The sequence below is a fragment of the Rattus norvegicus genome, chromosome 16 (assembly GCF_021556685.1).
Source record: "Rattus norvegicus strain SHRSP/BbbUtx chromosome 16, alternate assembly SHRSP_T2T, whole genome shotgun sequence".
NCBI lineage: Eukaryota > Metazoa > Chordata > Mammalia > Rodentia > Muridae > Rattus > Rattus norvegicus.
The window spans coordinates 84,222,942-84,239,345 of NC_141549.1; the positions used below are offsets into that span (position 1 = coordinate 84,222,942).

The following is a 16,404-nucleotide window of genomic DNA, read 5'->3' on the forward strand; positions in this document are numbered from 1 at the left end:
CATAGACCGGTATTGCAGCATCCATGGACCCTGTAACTGGTGATGGTCCTCTGCTATCTGCCTTCCTGGGAGATTATAACCAAGGTGGCCAACAACTGCCAGAATCGAAGTGTGTAAGTTGAAGCTCCATGGGTTTGGTGTCCAGGCAAGACTCGAGCTCTAGGACCTAGGAGTCTATGAGCTCTAGACGTGAGGAGGGACAGTGGAGATGGGGACATCTCTTCAGGCCAAAGGTCTACTGTCCCTGAGAGAACACCTACAGCGGAAACCCAAAAACAGTCCAAGAAATCTCTAGGATGAGGAGTTGGCTAACCTGTGCTCCAGAGAACACAGAGAAAGCCACTCACCCTTCACCACTCAGCATCCTCCAATGAAGCTAGCAACGTCCTGCACATACAACCATGCAGGGCAGCTGCAGGTCCCACAGTGAGTTTGTCTGAGTGACACTTGAGCTTATGTCCGTGAGTGGGCCAGAGCAAGAGAAGACCTCTCCTGATTAGATCCTAAGAAACACCAAAGCAAAGCAACATTGCTCTCAACAATTCCATCCCTGCTTGCTGGTGAGTCTGCAATGGGCCAGCTAGGTTTATATTTTAAAAAGACCTACAGATCATCTGGCAAAATCTGAATTTCCAACAAACAATGCATAGTTTTAGTATTAAGTCTGCCCCAAATACTACTGAGACATTACACTGGCAAAGTATTCACTATTTGTCTGAAGTGAGACCGACTTGCTCTTTTATCTACAGTGCAGGGTGAGGGGTCCTGACTCCAAGCCTAGGTGGCCACACGGGCTCCACTGTCAACTCCGGGAGCTCTAGGCCAGCCAAACGAGGACAGTGGCTAGTGTGTAACAGGACCAGGCCTCTCTGAAACCGGCCGTGGCTGCTGAAATTCACCTTTACATACTCCTCTGCCCGAGGGAAGCCCAGGATGAAATTGCTAATCTGCTAGGGTCTTCAACCCAGAGCACATTAAATTGAGCTCCAGGACACAGGGAAATGAAATATACGCCCAAGTATTTGAAACGTGTGTGATGCCCCAGACCAGAACATGGAGTGAAAGGGATGGTGGAGGATTGTCTTATCTACAGCACTGAGCACTAATCAGTCACAGGACTCCTGGGTCCCAGTGAATCCCAGACCATGGTCCAGGAGGTGTGGTCACGGCCCCACGGCCCTTCCAGAGCGTCCCAAAGGCACCTCTATAACGACATCTGGAGTCTTCCACAACACAGCTGGCCTGGGCTTCATTGATGACAGTGCTCGTACCCAATACAATTTGGGGACACTGGGCCAGTGTTGTGTTCCGGTGTTGACATCATCCAGCAATCTTTCCCAATTTTGGGTATGTGTAGGTCACCTGCCTTCCCAAAAGGGGGAGACTGGGGCTACAACGATGGCCTACGAACACAGACACCCATTACAGTGTGATGGCTGTGTAAGGACTCGGGCAATAACCACACATGGCGTGTCTTTGCTTAGGTATCCACCACACGTGGCATTAGCTTGTAAGGACCTAGGCCCCCATCACATGTGATGTGACTGTAATATACACCCCATGTAGTGTCGACTGATGACAGAGACCACAGCCGCCTGAGGTAGCTGTCTCCGCTTCTTAATAGGAGGCAGTGACTCTCAGCTAAGACCAGGCCCTTCCGTCCTTTCTACTCCCTGAAGACTCAATATCCCCAAGTTGGGGTCCACGGGAACAGGCGGTGACCAGTAAAGGCAGCTTAGGAGGCAGGAATCAGGCAAGGAGGGGTCTGGGTGGGTACCCTGAGTACAGCCCTCTTTGGGGTGTACAAGTACCTGCAACCCTGATCTGACCAGAGCAAACAGGTCTGCCCTGGAATACTAACTTCCAAGTACCAGGAGATCCATGCTGGATGTGAGTCTCTGGTCATCAAGCTCCTGGCCTGGCCACACATCTGTACACAAAGGTTCTTTGAGCATAGACACCTTATTGTTCAATCTGTGGCCTTTTTTTGTCTTTTTTGAATGAATCAGGACAAAAGAAATGGACTGCCATGCCTCTAGGGTCTAGACCGGGAGTCTTGCTGGCTCCTTGTGAAGACACAGTTGCATGGTGACCTGGATGGAGTGGGCACAGGCTGACACCAGGGTCACTCTCCTCCCCTGAGCTCTGTATCCTTCCCTCTCTCTATACAGCCAGCCCCAGGCTTCCCCCAGACACTAGGCTAGGAGATGAGACACATCCCTGATTTGGCTGTAGGGGCTGCCTCCTCCACGGTGATTCCCTTCATGTCATCGGGCATTTGACCGTCTGGGCGCCACACGTTGAGGTCCCCGAAGACCCCAGTCTCAATCATCTCCTCCTGCCAGGGAATGGAGCAGTTGCCGGAGGCGAATTCTTGGAAGAATTCTGTGTCTGCTTTGTCAAAAACCACACCCTTGACTGTGGAAAAGGCACCCACATCCTGAATGTTCTTGGCATAGACAGTCCTAGAGTCTGGGATGAACGGAGGGATGAGCATTCCTGTGAAGAGATGGGAAGCAGACCAGAGAGACCCGTGGTGAGGAAGCTGCAGAGCCGAGGGGTCCCCACAGACACACAGAAGGCTTCTACTCTTCCTGATGCTGACAGGAAAAGTCAGCATCCTGAAGCAGCCCCAAACTGTGTGCCCAGCACTCACAGACTAGATGATGGACAGTGTGAAAGATGCCCAGATCTGGTTAAAAAGGTGTGTGGATGGCTGGGTGGGTATGGATAGGTGGGCGTTTCCCAGACTGGCCTGAAATCACAATCCTCCTGCCTCGGCTACCCAATGCTGGTGTTACGACTCTCTGACTCACTATGCCAGCTAGGAAGCCTTTTTAAAAAGAAATCTCGGGATGGAGAGATGGCTCAGTGGTTGGGAGCACTGCCTGCTCTTCCAGGGGTCCTGAGTTCAAATCCCAGCAACCACATGGTGTCTCATAACCATCTGTAATAAGATCTGATGCCTTCTTCTGGTGTGTCTGAAGATAGCTACAGTGTACTTAAATAATAAATAAATCTTAAAGGAAGGAAGGAAGGAAGGAAGGAAGGAAGGAAGGAAGGAATCTCAGCCCTTGTGTCCGACAACTTCCTGAGACCCATCCTAAAGTCTCATCTTGAAATCTCTTACTTGAGGACCCTCAGTCCCTCCCATGGCCACCACACCTTCTCTGCAGCCCCAGACTCAGTGCTCTTGCCTGGCCCCAACTGTGCTTCGCATCCTCCCTCCCCAGTCAGCTTCACTTCTTAACAGAAGCTGCAAGATGCAGGGTGTTGCTGGTCTCGTAGAGCACAGATGTCGACTCAAGTCACCTAACCTCCTGCCCTGGCTTCTGTGGGGCGTTTTGACCCTACCTTGCAATGCTGCTGTACATGAGCCACTAATTCCAGCTTCGCAACAGGCCTGTGTTGGTATGGGCTGGCTGCTCTCACCGAAGCGTTGACCTCCCGACTTTCTCCAACATGCCTGATTCCAGTCTCCTGTGCTCCACTACTCCCTCAGAAGAGGTCCTTAGACCTCCTGAGCCAGGATCCTTCCTAGCCTCAGGGCCTCATAACAGCAATGCCAAGGATAGCCCATCTCCAGATGAGGTGCTTAGCTCTTCCACCGATTCTCTTGGGAGAATCTTCTCCCCTCCCTATGGCTCCTGACTCATCCCGTGTTCCACACCCTACTTTCCAGAGATCCAAGGATTCAAGGCAGGCAGAGTTCATCTACCTGTGAGAAGTTCATTCACCCCATGGCGTTTGTCATGACACTGCAGTCACAGTGTGTGTGACACATGTATGCGTGTGTCTTCATGTGTGCATACATGTGTGTGAGCCCATGCATGTACACATGCTCCTGTGCATGTGCACATACCTGTGTGTGCCTGTATGTCCATCTAAGGCCTGTGTGTGATGTGGTGTGGTGTGTGCATGTCTGTGTGTCTGTGTGTCGGTGTGCCTGTGTATCTGTGTATGTACATGTGTGCTGTGTGTGATGTGGTGTGCTGTGTTAATATCTGTGTGTCTGTGTGTCAGTGTGTCTGTGTATGTACATGTGTGCTGTGTGTGATGTGGTGTGGTGTGTGTATGTCTGTGTGTCAGTGTGTCTGTGTGTCTGTGTATCTGTGTATGTACATGTGCGCTGTGTGTGATGTGGTGTGGTGTGTGAATGTCTGTGTGTCTGTGTATCTGTCTATACATGTGTGCTTTCGAGGATGAATATAAGGCAAATACCAGGCTCAGAGCTTCCACACTGGCTTGTTACCCGAGTTTCCCACCTGACTTCAGCCTGCCTGACCCCATGGATACCAGACGCCATCAGGGGTCTCTGTCCTGTCCCTATCCTGTCCCTGTCCCTGTTTTTTTTTTTTTTTTTTTTTTTTTTTTGGTTCTTTTTTTCGGAGCTGGGGACCGAACCCAACCCCCCTCCCCCCGTCCCTGTGCCCTCTTGGGCTTATGATACCATACCGGCTTCGAGCTGTCTCCAGCTGATATCTTTGAAGAGGACATTCGCCCTTAGGGCGTCACAGGTTCCATCCCGGAAACCCAGGCGCTTCTCCGGGTCCTTCTCTAACAGCTGCTCACAGAAGTCCTTGCTGGCCTGGCTGAACTTCTCTGGGTACTTCACGGGCTCTGAGATGATGCGCTGTTTAAGCTCCTTGTTCTCCACCTGCATGGATGGCAAACGTACCACTTCACGTGAGCCTTGGCCAAGCCTCGAGCCTTGGGGCTTGGTGCTGACCCTTGCTGGGCTGGGGGTGGCTGATGGCATTCGGTGGCCCCCTCCCAGGTAGCCTGGCATTCAAAGGCTATGATCTCGGGACAAAAAGTTGAAAAGTAAAGCCCCCCAGCCACCAAGGCTGTTTTGAAGGGTGGTGCTGGTTGACTTAGACACGAGTCTACGCAGCTAGTTCACCACTGCACAGAAAACGACCAGAAGCGAGAGTTGCTGCTGGAGAGCTTGGCTGGGCATGGCGTTACTAAACTGAGAGAAACTTAAGAAATAAGCTTGCCTTACTTCTGGTCAGCCTTGTTGGAGTCTCCCAAACAAAGCTCCCCACACCCAACATGTATGATGAAGACAGTGTGGCTTACTCCCCAGACAACCCCCATTGTAGAGCCAGTCCACCATCATCTCTCTGGCAGGCACGGCCAGAACAAACGCAGCGTGTGGAACTTGATCGAATGTTAGCACAAACCACTTGTCCTGATGCCTGTCACTGTGGAGGCCTGTGAGACTCAGACACTTCTCCACGTTCAGCCAGGGTCACATGACAGCACAGAGCTGTGAGCTCAGGCGAGGACAAGGTAGCAACAAGTAGGTGGACATGGTCCCTACTGCGACCTAGGCAACAGCACCTGGCTTCCGGCCCAGCCCAACCTCTGTACGTAAAGAAAAATGAGGATCAGAGGAGGAATATGGGGTGGTTATCCAAAGCCCCAAGAGCAGTGTCCTGGTGGCCCACACTTGCTAAGGACCCGCCAATGACCTCCTTGTCAATTCTGCTCCCAAAAGATCCTACTGAGCCTACCAGGGAGAGACGCTGGGTCTCGGCTAGTGCGTGATTGCTCTGCCACCTGCTGGCTGTGGTGTGAAAGGACAGGTTAGAATCTCTGAGCAGCTCCACTTTCGGGTCTCAAGAACAGGTAAGCTCGGGACAGAATATCACACAGGAGCAGGACCCCAGAGCCTGAGCCCCTTATATAGTCCTTGGCACAACCCACCTATCCATGCCTGCCCCAGAGTGGACCCTCTCGGGGTTCCTGTCAGGCGGCACCTACCTTCTCTCCTCGGGCTCGGAAGGGTCCTCTGGCTGCGATCATCTCGTACAATGTGACCCCCAGGGCAAAGTAGTCCACAGAGAAGTCGTACTCTTCGCCTCGCAGGAGCTCGGGGGCCATGAAACCTGCCGCCACGAATGTATGTAGGTTCATTGATAATCCTGCTTTCCCGTAGCATGGCGCCTCCCCAGTAATCACAGACAGAAGCCTGGTGATAGATACCCTGTCTCCCAGTGGAGGGGGGATCGTCTCACCACCAGTGATTTTTTGAGACCAGAAACCTCTTTGTTGTCTTTGAGGGACATTGAGCATAATGTCCCCGGCCACTACCCACTGGTTGCCCACATGTCTCCCAACATAGCCAAAGACTCCTAGGGGCAGGATTGCCAGGTCAGGAATCTCACTCCTGCGGGATGTGAAGCCTCGGCTCAGACTCAGGGACAGTGCGCTGCATGTGACTCATGGGGTAGAGAAACACAACAGATGCTGCTGGGTCTTTCTCACTCTCCTCCTACAAGGATACAAGAGTGAGATCTGTGTCCCGTGATCCAGAGTGAGTCCAGTAACCCAGACGCCATGGCCAAAGCCTGAGGAACACGAGTGAGGGGGCCACAGTCCTATGTTGTCCTCAGTCACTTTGCTCCTTGAAGCTCCCTTTGTTACCTACAGTGAAACTACAGCTGAACCCCCTCCCACATGCACTCCCGGAATAGCACCCAATAGCACAGCCACTGTGTGGCCTTCTCCAGGAGCGTAGGCTCACTGATCCTCCTGTCTGTCTGCTTACAACTTGGCCATTTGCATGAAAACCTCAACCCCACCATATTTATTAATTCATGCCCAGTATCTGCAACATAGTGTATAAACCATCTCCTCCCGCCCATCCCGTTGCTTTCTCGGCCCCATGTAACAGGCTACGGAATTGCTCCTGGGCTCCTAGGTGATTAGCCCTTCTGGAAGGTGAATTGTTGAGTATCCCTTTCTGGAGCCACACATGCCACTTCTCCACTCCAAGACAGCACCAGTGTTCACCCAGTGACACCTCTCCCGACCGTAGTGCCACACTCTGGTCATGCCGCCCTTTGCCTTCCTGTTTTTGCTGCAGAGACAGCACCTGTGAGTAGCTGGATGAAGGAGTGAGTGTATTTCTGCTTCTTCCTATACCCAGAGGAAGAACATCCCCCATGCATGGCCAACGGTTGTGGACTGAGTGGGGGGGAGGGAGGATCTGTCTAGAACAGTGTTCATTGGCTCCTGGAACACCAGCTTCTAGTCTGCACCCTAACTCAGCATCTCCAGACCCTATACTGCCATCCCAGGCAGAGGATTCACAAGGTGGGTAGAGTTGCCATTGAATCTCAGTAAGCGCTGTAAGGTAAAGATTGGGCGGGCAATGGCACCCTCTCCTGGCCACCTGGGCCAGCAGTCCAGAGTGGGACCAATTCTAGTCTTGAAGTAAGTTCTTCAAATCTTGCTCCAGCAGATCCCGGAACTTGGAGCAAACTGAGGAGATCCAAATGACGTTTGAGCTAGCTCTTGAAAGAATGCACAACCATGTCTTCACAAAGTTGTGCGATGGCTTCAGGCCAAGCTGATTCCAGAATCCTTTTCTCAGATCTCCTTCACCCTGCGCCTGCTCAGAGCCCTCAGCACCCACCAGCTACCACGGCTGGACAAGCACCAGGCCTCCTGAGGGTAAGCATGGATGTGTCCTATTCCAGAATGGAGGGGAAAGTTCTTGTCTCTCTACCCACCTAAGGCACAGGGACCTGGTGACTCTGTAACACAAAGCAGGGGCCTGTCTACATCCCACTCTATTTACATCCCAACTTATGCTTGGTATGAGGCCAGACAGCTGGGGAATAAGGTAAATACCTAAGAAGTCCTGTCAGCGGTCAGCCTGAATGCAGGACAATCCAGAATATGGATAAAGGGGGGACTTAAATGCAAGTATCTACAGCATGCAAGTCCAAGTATGTAGCGGTCACGTAACAGCCTCAGATGCCCATGTGGTAAGCGTTAAAACCAAAGACTCTGACGGATTAAGCACACCATCTAAGGTCACAGAGCCACTAAGCATGGGCCGTGCACCTGCTCCAGCTGACTCAAGATTCTTCTTTCCTCTACCTGTGCTGCCTCTCCCCCTTCCTCTGAGGAGGATGAAGGCAGAAGGATACACATGGCTGCATGTGTGTGCACTTAGACACAGATACATCTACAGTCACTCATGTATGTGCAAGAGTGGTGTACACAGAGAGATGCATGCCCATGTGTGCACATGTACTGAGAATACTCATAGAGGTGCATACACATTCACATGAGTAAACATATATATCTACATGTATGAAATATCACACATACAGATGTGCATGTTGACATGTGCATGCACAGAGAGGTGTGTAAAGATGCACACATGTACTTGCATGTATGCACACAGAGACAGTCATGGGTACATGCATACATGCATACGTTCATATACACATATGCATGTTTCACACAGAGGGAGCTGTGCACCTACATACATGTACAAACATACAACTGTGTACACCACATGAGAGCAAGCACATATGTAGAAATGTGTGTACACAGGTATGCTTGCCCACAGAAGGATACACATGTGCATAGCCTGCATGTTGGCGGATGCCTACCAGAGTTGTACTGAAGCCTAGCGAGAGCTGGTTGAGCTGTGACCTACACAGTAAGTCCTTGAGTCCAGCTCTTCCATGAGATATCCCAGGCAAACTCATTCTGCCAATGCCCAAGAAGCCACTTAGTGTGCAAGTCCTGGGCTCCCTCTGCCCATCGAGGTACCAAGGAGGCAGCTCTGACAAGCTAGTGAGACTGTTAAGGCAGGGGAGGGGCTGTCCTTGAAGGGAGCAAACAGTTCTTGAGCTGCTGAGCAGAACCTGATTGCCACTGTTTGCTCTAGAGGATAAGGAGCCGTGCTCCACTACCCCCACTCGGTCACCACTTAGGTCTTGGGGCTCCTGCTGCCCCAAGCTCTGAGAGAAAGGACAAGCCAAGGCCTCTTCTTGGATACCAAGCCTTTCCACCACCACCACCCCCCAATGCTCAGATCTTACCTGGGGTCCCTGCATAGCCCTTGGTCTTATTCTGCCCTTCCTTCAACTCCACGGCCAGTCCAAGGTCAGAAATTCGGATGTTGCCTAAAAGTTGAGACAAGCTGAGGTCACACGGAATCCACAGAACAGAGGTACCAGGCGAGCCCGCGGCTCAGCAGTATTCCCTGCACAGCAGCAAAACACACTATGCATGTTCTCTGTGCACACACACCACACTCCGCACACACATATCCATTCCCCACCAAGATATATCATACGTGTAATGGGCATACCACATATGCCTTACACCTGTCACACACATACATACATGCACACACACCTATATGCATTTACACACTCTCCATAGCTTACACCACTGTCCTTTATGCTCTAACACTGCTAGGCCCTTCAATGACTTTAAAAGAGGCTGAAGAAACCATGCCTTGGGCTCCCAAAGTTGCTGTGGCCTGCACCCACCCCAGGGGCTCCCAAAGCTGCTGTGGCCTGCGCCCACCCCAGGGGCTCCCCCAAAGCTGCCGTGGCCTATATCCATCCCCAGGAGCTCCCCGAAAGCTGCCTGGCCTGCACCTATCCCAAGGGCTCCCCCAAAGCTGCCGTGGCCTGCGCCCACCCCAGGGGCTCCCCTAAGCTGCCTGGCCTGCACCCACCCCAGGGGCTCCCCTAAGCTGCCTGGCCTGTGCCCGCCCAGGGCTCACCATCGTTGTCCAGCAGCACGTTCTCTGGCTTGAGGTCACGGTAGACAATGCGTCTCTGATGCAGGTGCTCCAGGCCACTGATGATCTGTGCTGTGTAGTAGATGGCTCGTGGCTCCGGAAAGCCGGGGTTCTCCTCATCCACATTGTAGATGTGGTACCTGGGGGCAGAACACCACAGGAGGCACTCACATGGGCTGAAGGGCGGTAAAACGCAGACACAGAGTCTGGATCTTAGGGCACACATGGGTCAGCATAGCATGGCCACCTTGGGAACAGACATCAATGTTCCCCTGGAGAAGCCCAGAGCCAGAGGCCTCAGATGCCACCTCAGATGGGTGCATAGCTGTTAGAGAGACAACGGTTAGAAAGGCATACAAGCTTGTCGCCTGACACCTCCTTCCTCCCGACTCCAGAGCAGTGCCAAGACAGGGCCAAGGGAAGTGAGCTCATCCCCAGTTTCTTAAAGTATAAACCACCCCCGAATCTCTAAGTAAACCTGTGGTCTGCTCCACCAGACCTTGAACCCCTGGGCGGATTTGACAGTAGCATTTCCTTCCCAGCCCCTTTCCACAAGACCTTGAAGTCTGTCCATTTCTGTGTTCTTCCGAATGCTTGCCACCTCAACACTTTACAAGGAAGCAAAGCCCATAGCTAGAAGCTGTGAATAGGGTAAGCTCTGGCAGAGATGTGCAGAACAGGGGTTTAGAAGGTCCAGGGGAGGGGGTGGACAGAGGGTGTAATGCTAAAAAGAATCCCCCAGCATTCCTTACAGCCCTCTTCTCCTTCTCGAAGATGGATTGTCTAGACCTCGTGTTACTTGTCTGAAGAAAAGGCAATTGGCTTTGCTGGGGTGGCGGTATAAATAAAAGCAGATGAGCCAAGAGACACAGGGGGTTTGCACAGGGGGTACAGCTCCCTTTGGTGGCACCCTGCATTCCCAAGGCACCCCAGGGGCTCACTGTGTTAGCCTCATGTACTAGGTACCCAGGGACCTCACTGCGCTAACCCTGTGTGCCCGCTACCCCAGGGTCTCACCACCTCATCCTTCTAACACTGATGTGGTCACTGTTGTCTCTGTTTGACAGAACAGGAAACTAAAGAGTGGTAAGTCCCCCAGCCAAAGAACGAAGTTAGCTTGAGAACCCCAAGAATGCAGGAACAACCCCAGAGCACCCCGAGGTTTGGCTAGCCCAGGCACCATCAGAGTGGGCACCCTCCTACCATAGACAAGCTGGTCTCTAGCCAGACGTCCAGCTCTTGAGCCATACAGGATTGGGCATGGATGGAATCGTTCATTTTAATGTCTTGGCCCTCTCAACCCACAGGCCCCACCACAGCTATCTGCAACACCACATGCCCTCTGTCGCTGTCCCCGACAATCATGGAGACGCATGAGCGTGAAGAATGACAGGCCCCACCAGTCATGAACCCTAGTTGAAAGTAGTCCCAGGTCTGGACACCTTTACCTTACGTCACCTCCATTCATGATGGTCATCACCAGACAGAGGTCGGTCTTGGTCTCGAATGCATAGGCCAGAGACACGATGAACCTGCTGTGTACTTTAGCTAGAATCCTCTTCTCAACGATGGCGCCCTGGAAGCAGAATGATCTTTAGTCCTCAGCAATGCACTGTGGAGCGCAGCCTGCACGCTGGGCACAGCGCAGGACGGGCTTGCGATCAGTCTGAAAATGTGGCAAACAGTCACTCAGGGATGTAGCCTTGGCGTTGACTGGGACATCTCTGTCACTGCCCTGTCCTCTCCCCTCCCCTGCACCACCAGAGCCCCTCCGTCCAGTCCTCGCTTACGTCCAGCCAGCTCCCAACGCGGCCCGATCTTCCAGGAGAACCCGCTCTATTATCTTTATTCTAAACATCAGAAAGTGTGGAAGAGGCAAGAGCCGCAGGTCATACACCACCCCCACCCCACCCCCGATCCCGGGCAATGAAGTCTGGAAGTGTCGTACTGGGTTGCATGTTCCAGGAGGGTGGCCCAGAACTTGAATTGCAGTTCCAGAAAGCTGCAGTTATGTGTGTGTTTGTCGTTTTGAGACATGGCCTCACTATGTAGCCCTGGCTGTCCTGGAACTCTCTGTGTGGGCTACTGAACTCACACAAGCCCAGCCACTGCCTCTGCCTCATGAGTGGTGGGACTAAAGGTGTGTGCTGTCCTACACAAGCATAAGGTTGTGTCTCTTTCCATTGAGATACTTTATTTTTATTTATTTATTTTATGTATATGAGTACACTGTAGCTGTCTTCAGACACCAGAAGAGGGCATCGGATCCCATTACAGATGGTTGTGAGCCACCATGTGGTTGCTGGGAATTGAACTCAGGACCTCTGGAAGAGCAGTCAGTGCTCTTAACCGCTGAGCCCTCTCTCCAGCCCCTAACTGAGATACTTTAAATAAAAGTGGAACAGTTAAAGCGTTTTCCAATTTATGAATAGTTTCAAACTCGAGACAGAAATCAATCGCCGAGGCCCTTCAGAAGTCACACCTTCAGCTGTGCAGTGGTGGTGCACGGCCATTAATCCTAGCCCTCGGGAGGCAGAGCCCGGTGGAGCTCTATGAGTTTGAGGCCAGTCTGGTCTATAGACTGACTTAGAGGAAAGCCAGGGCCACACAGAGAGATCCTGTCTCTAAAAATGGGGCAAAAAAAGAAGGAAGGAAGGAAGGAAGGAAGGAAGGAAGGAAGGAAGGAAGGAAGGAAGGAAGGAAGGGAGACAGAGAGACAGAGACAGAGACAGAGAAACAGAGACAGACAGAGACAGAGAGACAAAGAGACAGAGAGAGAGAGAGAGAGAGAGAGAGGAACTACATCTTCCACATACCATGACCTTTTTTCACCTTGCATTCTATGTATATCCTAAACATAGTTTTTCCTCCCTCTACTCTTCCCAGTCTCTCCCCGCTTCCCTCTCTCCCGTACAGCTATGTCCATGTGTCCATTCCTAGGAGTTCCACAGCATTATCCGTACTGTACAGCAGGGCTGCAGAGGGCTGTGCTCCCTGGACAATAAGCTGCTTTTGCTGATCCTGCCTTAACTAGACACTGACGCCAACCAAGGAGGAAATGGCTGCCTGCCCATGTCCTCCACTCATTCTTGTCCCCTGGAAACCTGTGTTCGGGGAAAAGTGGTCCCACACCACAGCATCCCAGATGGGTTCTGCCTATCTGTGAGCAGTACCTGCCGAGAGAGGGCTGCCTCACTCCCTCCTGCATATGGTCACAACAGCAGCTACACAGAAAGGTTTCTAGGTAGTCGGATACACGCTCTGTTGCAGCTCCCCCTCTGAACTGCTCCTGAGCGCGGTACAGAGGGACTACCATCCTGCCGTTGGCTGGCTGAGCCAGGGGAGTCCAAAAGGCAGCGTGCACAGTAGCTAGGGCCCGAGTAGAGCTCCACAGGAGTCTTGGCGGGTGGTCTACATTCTACCGGCCCTCTAGCCTAAGCGCATCCTACTGCTCGCTGGGATCCCTACCTGGTACCCCTTCCTCTTCTTCAGCCGCTTCTTGTTCAGCTTCTTGCAAGCGTACATCTTGCCGGTCGCCTTCATTTGGCAGGCGGACACTTCCCCAAAGCCCCCCTTCCCCAGGACCCTGAAGTCCAAGAACCAGTCTTCACCTATGGGCTGGGCTTCCAACCACTTCCACTGAAGAAACCGCAGGAAATATAGGCTTCCCAGGTACTCCTGGAAGGGGCCCTGACTCAAGTGCTCCAGTGTGGCCTGCAGCAGAGGCTGGAAGAGCCCATCCTGGCTCCCAGTTGGCCCTTCCTTCACTCTTGCCACCATGCCCTGGTCCAGGAAGTTGCAGAAGAGTGTGCCCTGTGGGTCCAGGTACTCAGCCAGGATGGCCTGAGCCTTCTGTGGCCGTAGGTCGTCATCGGCAGTGTCATAGTCCTCGATGTCCTTCCAGAGCTCCAGAGCCGGCACATGCCTCTCGTCTGTCTTCAGGAACTGCTGGAAGAGCCTCTTGCCAATGGGCTGCTCCGAGCACAGGTTGTCAAACTCTAGGCTGATGCTGTCACGGAGACCCTCACACTTGGACAGTGGGGGCAACCGGAGCTTGGCCAGATACTTCTTGTCTCGGGAAGAGGGGGTGCTGCTTCCGTCAAAGCTGCCTCGGGCCGCAATGAAGGCAGAGTTGGCCACCACGGTCTCCAAGGACCCGAAATCCATCCTGCTGATGCCCTGTGTCCACTTCAAGTGTTAAGACCCATAAGCTGAAGTCAAGCTCAAGGCACCAGCAGCCAAAGCAGGCTTGACCTGGTGCCCTTGGCCTATGGCCTGTTCCTGCCCTTGTGGGACAAAGGGAGGCACACGGCCGTGGCCAGGGTGCTTGGGATCCCACCGAATGGCCAGGGAGACCAGAGCTGACAAGTATCTAGCTAAATCCCAATGCTGGGGTCACTGAGGACACCTTAGGGGTGACCAGCAGGTGCCAGAAAAAGACAATCCCCTAAGCCGCTCCAAATCGGATTAGAGTTCAGCTCAATTGACTCCCCCTGGGTGCTGCCTCCGTGTTCCCAAGGGAAGGGCATGCCGAAGGCTCCTGGAAGCCAGTGGGGAACAGTTCTATCCTTCTCTGGCCTTGGCAGGTGGACAGGACTTGTCTGTGTCTTTCTGGGACGTGAGTCTGAGGCAGAGGGTAGTCAGTCAGTCCCAGGAGAAACCTCCATTTGTATGTGGCTCCGGGTTGTTTTCTACACTATTATTTTAAGATTTATTTTGTCTAGGAGTACACGGTCACTGTCCTCAGACACATCAGAAGGGGGCATCGGATCCCATTACAGATGGTTGTGAGCCACCATGTGGTTGCTGGGATTTGAACTCAGGACCTCTGGAAGAGCAGTCAGTGCTCTTAACCGCTGAGCCGAACTCTCCAGCCTCCACCCCCACCCCGTTTAAGTTTTATCCTTAAGAAAGTAGCATGCAAGAAACCTCCAGATAACAGGAATCCAGAGGGAAGCCTGCAGTGCCCAGTTTCCCTGCCTGTAGGTGAGACCACAGGCACTTGTTGGGGAAAACAAGTGTCCTTCTTGCAGAACCGCCAAAGGCAGTTAGAAAGCATGGATGATCCAACAGGAGACCCGCATGCCGTCACGTCCAGCCCCCTGTCAGGCCAGAAGACACGTGAGACATGAGCCCAGAATGCATCTAGGATTCAGGGATTGGGGGCATAATACTGGAGACAAACTTGGAACAGCAGGGGCTCACTGGGGCATACTCGGAACCCAGCATAGACACTGGTCACATCCAGGACACACCTGGGAATGTCAGAATCTACAGGCATGTCACCACCTCCTGGGGACCATGTCTGTCACATCTATAGGTACTCCTGACAGTCTGGGGAGCTGCCACAGGAGCGAGTGCTTACAGGGAGGAGAAAGGGACAGCTGAGAATAAAAGGAAACCTGGAAAACCTGAGTCAGGAGGTTAAAGGAGTGTTCAGCCCAACCTCCTTCCCTGAAGGGCTGGGGGTGCTTCAGGTGGGGACAGGGTCTCCTGTTGTGACTGAGGAATTAAAAAGAGAACCTGCTGGTGAATGACAACCTCCACTCCTGCCACACGCCCACCTCCTAGCAAGGGCTTGTGACAGGAAGATTGATGAGTAAATATTTGAGGTAAACACTACCTCGTTCTCCTCAGGTGACCTGTGCTAGTCCCAACCCTGCCACTTAAGTAGCTGGTGACCTTGAACAGACTGGAGCCGACTCTCACACCAATCAGGACCAAAGGAGACATGGTTCTTTGCCATTGGGTACCTTGCCAGGAGAGCCACCAGAGCACTGAAATCCATATTCCACCTGCCTCTGAGGGCCTGGTGGAGCTCGGGCCTCCATCTCTGACAGGTTCCCAGGTGACTTACATGGAAACTGTGAGTCAGGACCATGAGAGGGTTAGGGCTGAAGAATTCCAGGCTGCCTTCATACAAGGAAGTCCCTTGTGCAAGGGGCTAAGGAAAATTTGCCACCAAAGTAGGATGAGTTTGGTTCCCGGGCCAGACTATTCAGATGGGGGAGGGTGTACTCTCTGAGTGTGCTCAAGTTAATCTCTTGAGTGCATACAGTTGTAGGGGTGGCAGAGGAGGAGAAAGGAAGGGGGGAAAGTAGGGAGAAGGATCCCTCAACTGTAATAGCTCCCCAAATTTCAGCACTGCCTCTCAGCAGTGGACTCATGGCACAGAACCCTTAAGCTGCCCTCTGTAGGCAAAGACTTTCCCACGCCCTCAGTGGCCAGGGACCCTTGGGCCTGCTCTCTGTGGTTGAACTGTACCACTGAAAGGGTACTACTCTATGAGCATGGGTTCTTTCGGGGACTACTTTTGGGAGAGTTTTTGCCTCTCGGAGAATTCTCGGAGAAGGCAGGTGCCCACAGTTCTTTCCTTCTTGAGGCTGATGACCAGTCACCCAGGTTTAAATTGTGTGTGTGTGTGTGTGTGTAAATTTCTACTTCTCCAGGATAAATGTCCAAGAATGTGATTCCGGGCAGCTCTGTGTTTGCTCTAAGAAACTGACACACTGATTTCTAGTTTGTCCTCCATTCTCAGCAGCCCTTGGAACCAGACACCCACATCCTCGCGAGCGCCGGAAGCCCATTTGGCTGTTCTGCCCTGGCCATGTTTTTCATTAACACATATTAATTGTACAAGACGACGAACTCCACAGTGACACTCTCATACATGTGTAATGTTCTCTGAGCACATTTCCTCCCTAGTACTCTCTGGCCTCCCTCCTCTTCCTACAGATTCCTCCCAGAGTTCCCTCTTCTACTTCCTCACCCCTGGGAATGTTTTTTACCCCCACTTTTTATCTACTTTCTGTATATGTTAGAAAGCCGGTGGCACTTGT

General features: G+C 52.5%; 1 protein-coding gene across 1 annotated transcript; it reads right to left on the bottom strand.

The window, feature by feature from the left end:
- Positions 1-1,962: 1,962 nt before the first annotated feature.
- On the bottom strand, positions 1,963-13,916 carry Grk1 (G protein-coupled receptor kinase 1). The gene is given in 7 exon segments (NM_031096.1): positions 1,963-2,499; positions 4,456-4,657; positions 5,770-5,894; positions 8,853-8,936; positions 9,548-9,705; positions 11,014-11,141; positions 13,034-13,916. Coding segments are annotated over 7 exon segments (1,695 nt in total). The 5' UTR covers positions 13,733-13,916; the 3' UTR covers positions 1,963-2,200.
- Positions 13,917-16,404: the final 2,488 nt, after the last annotated feature.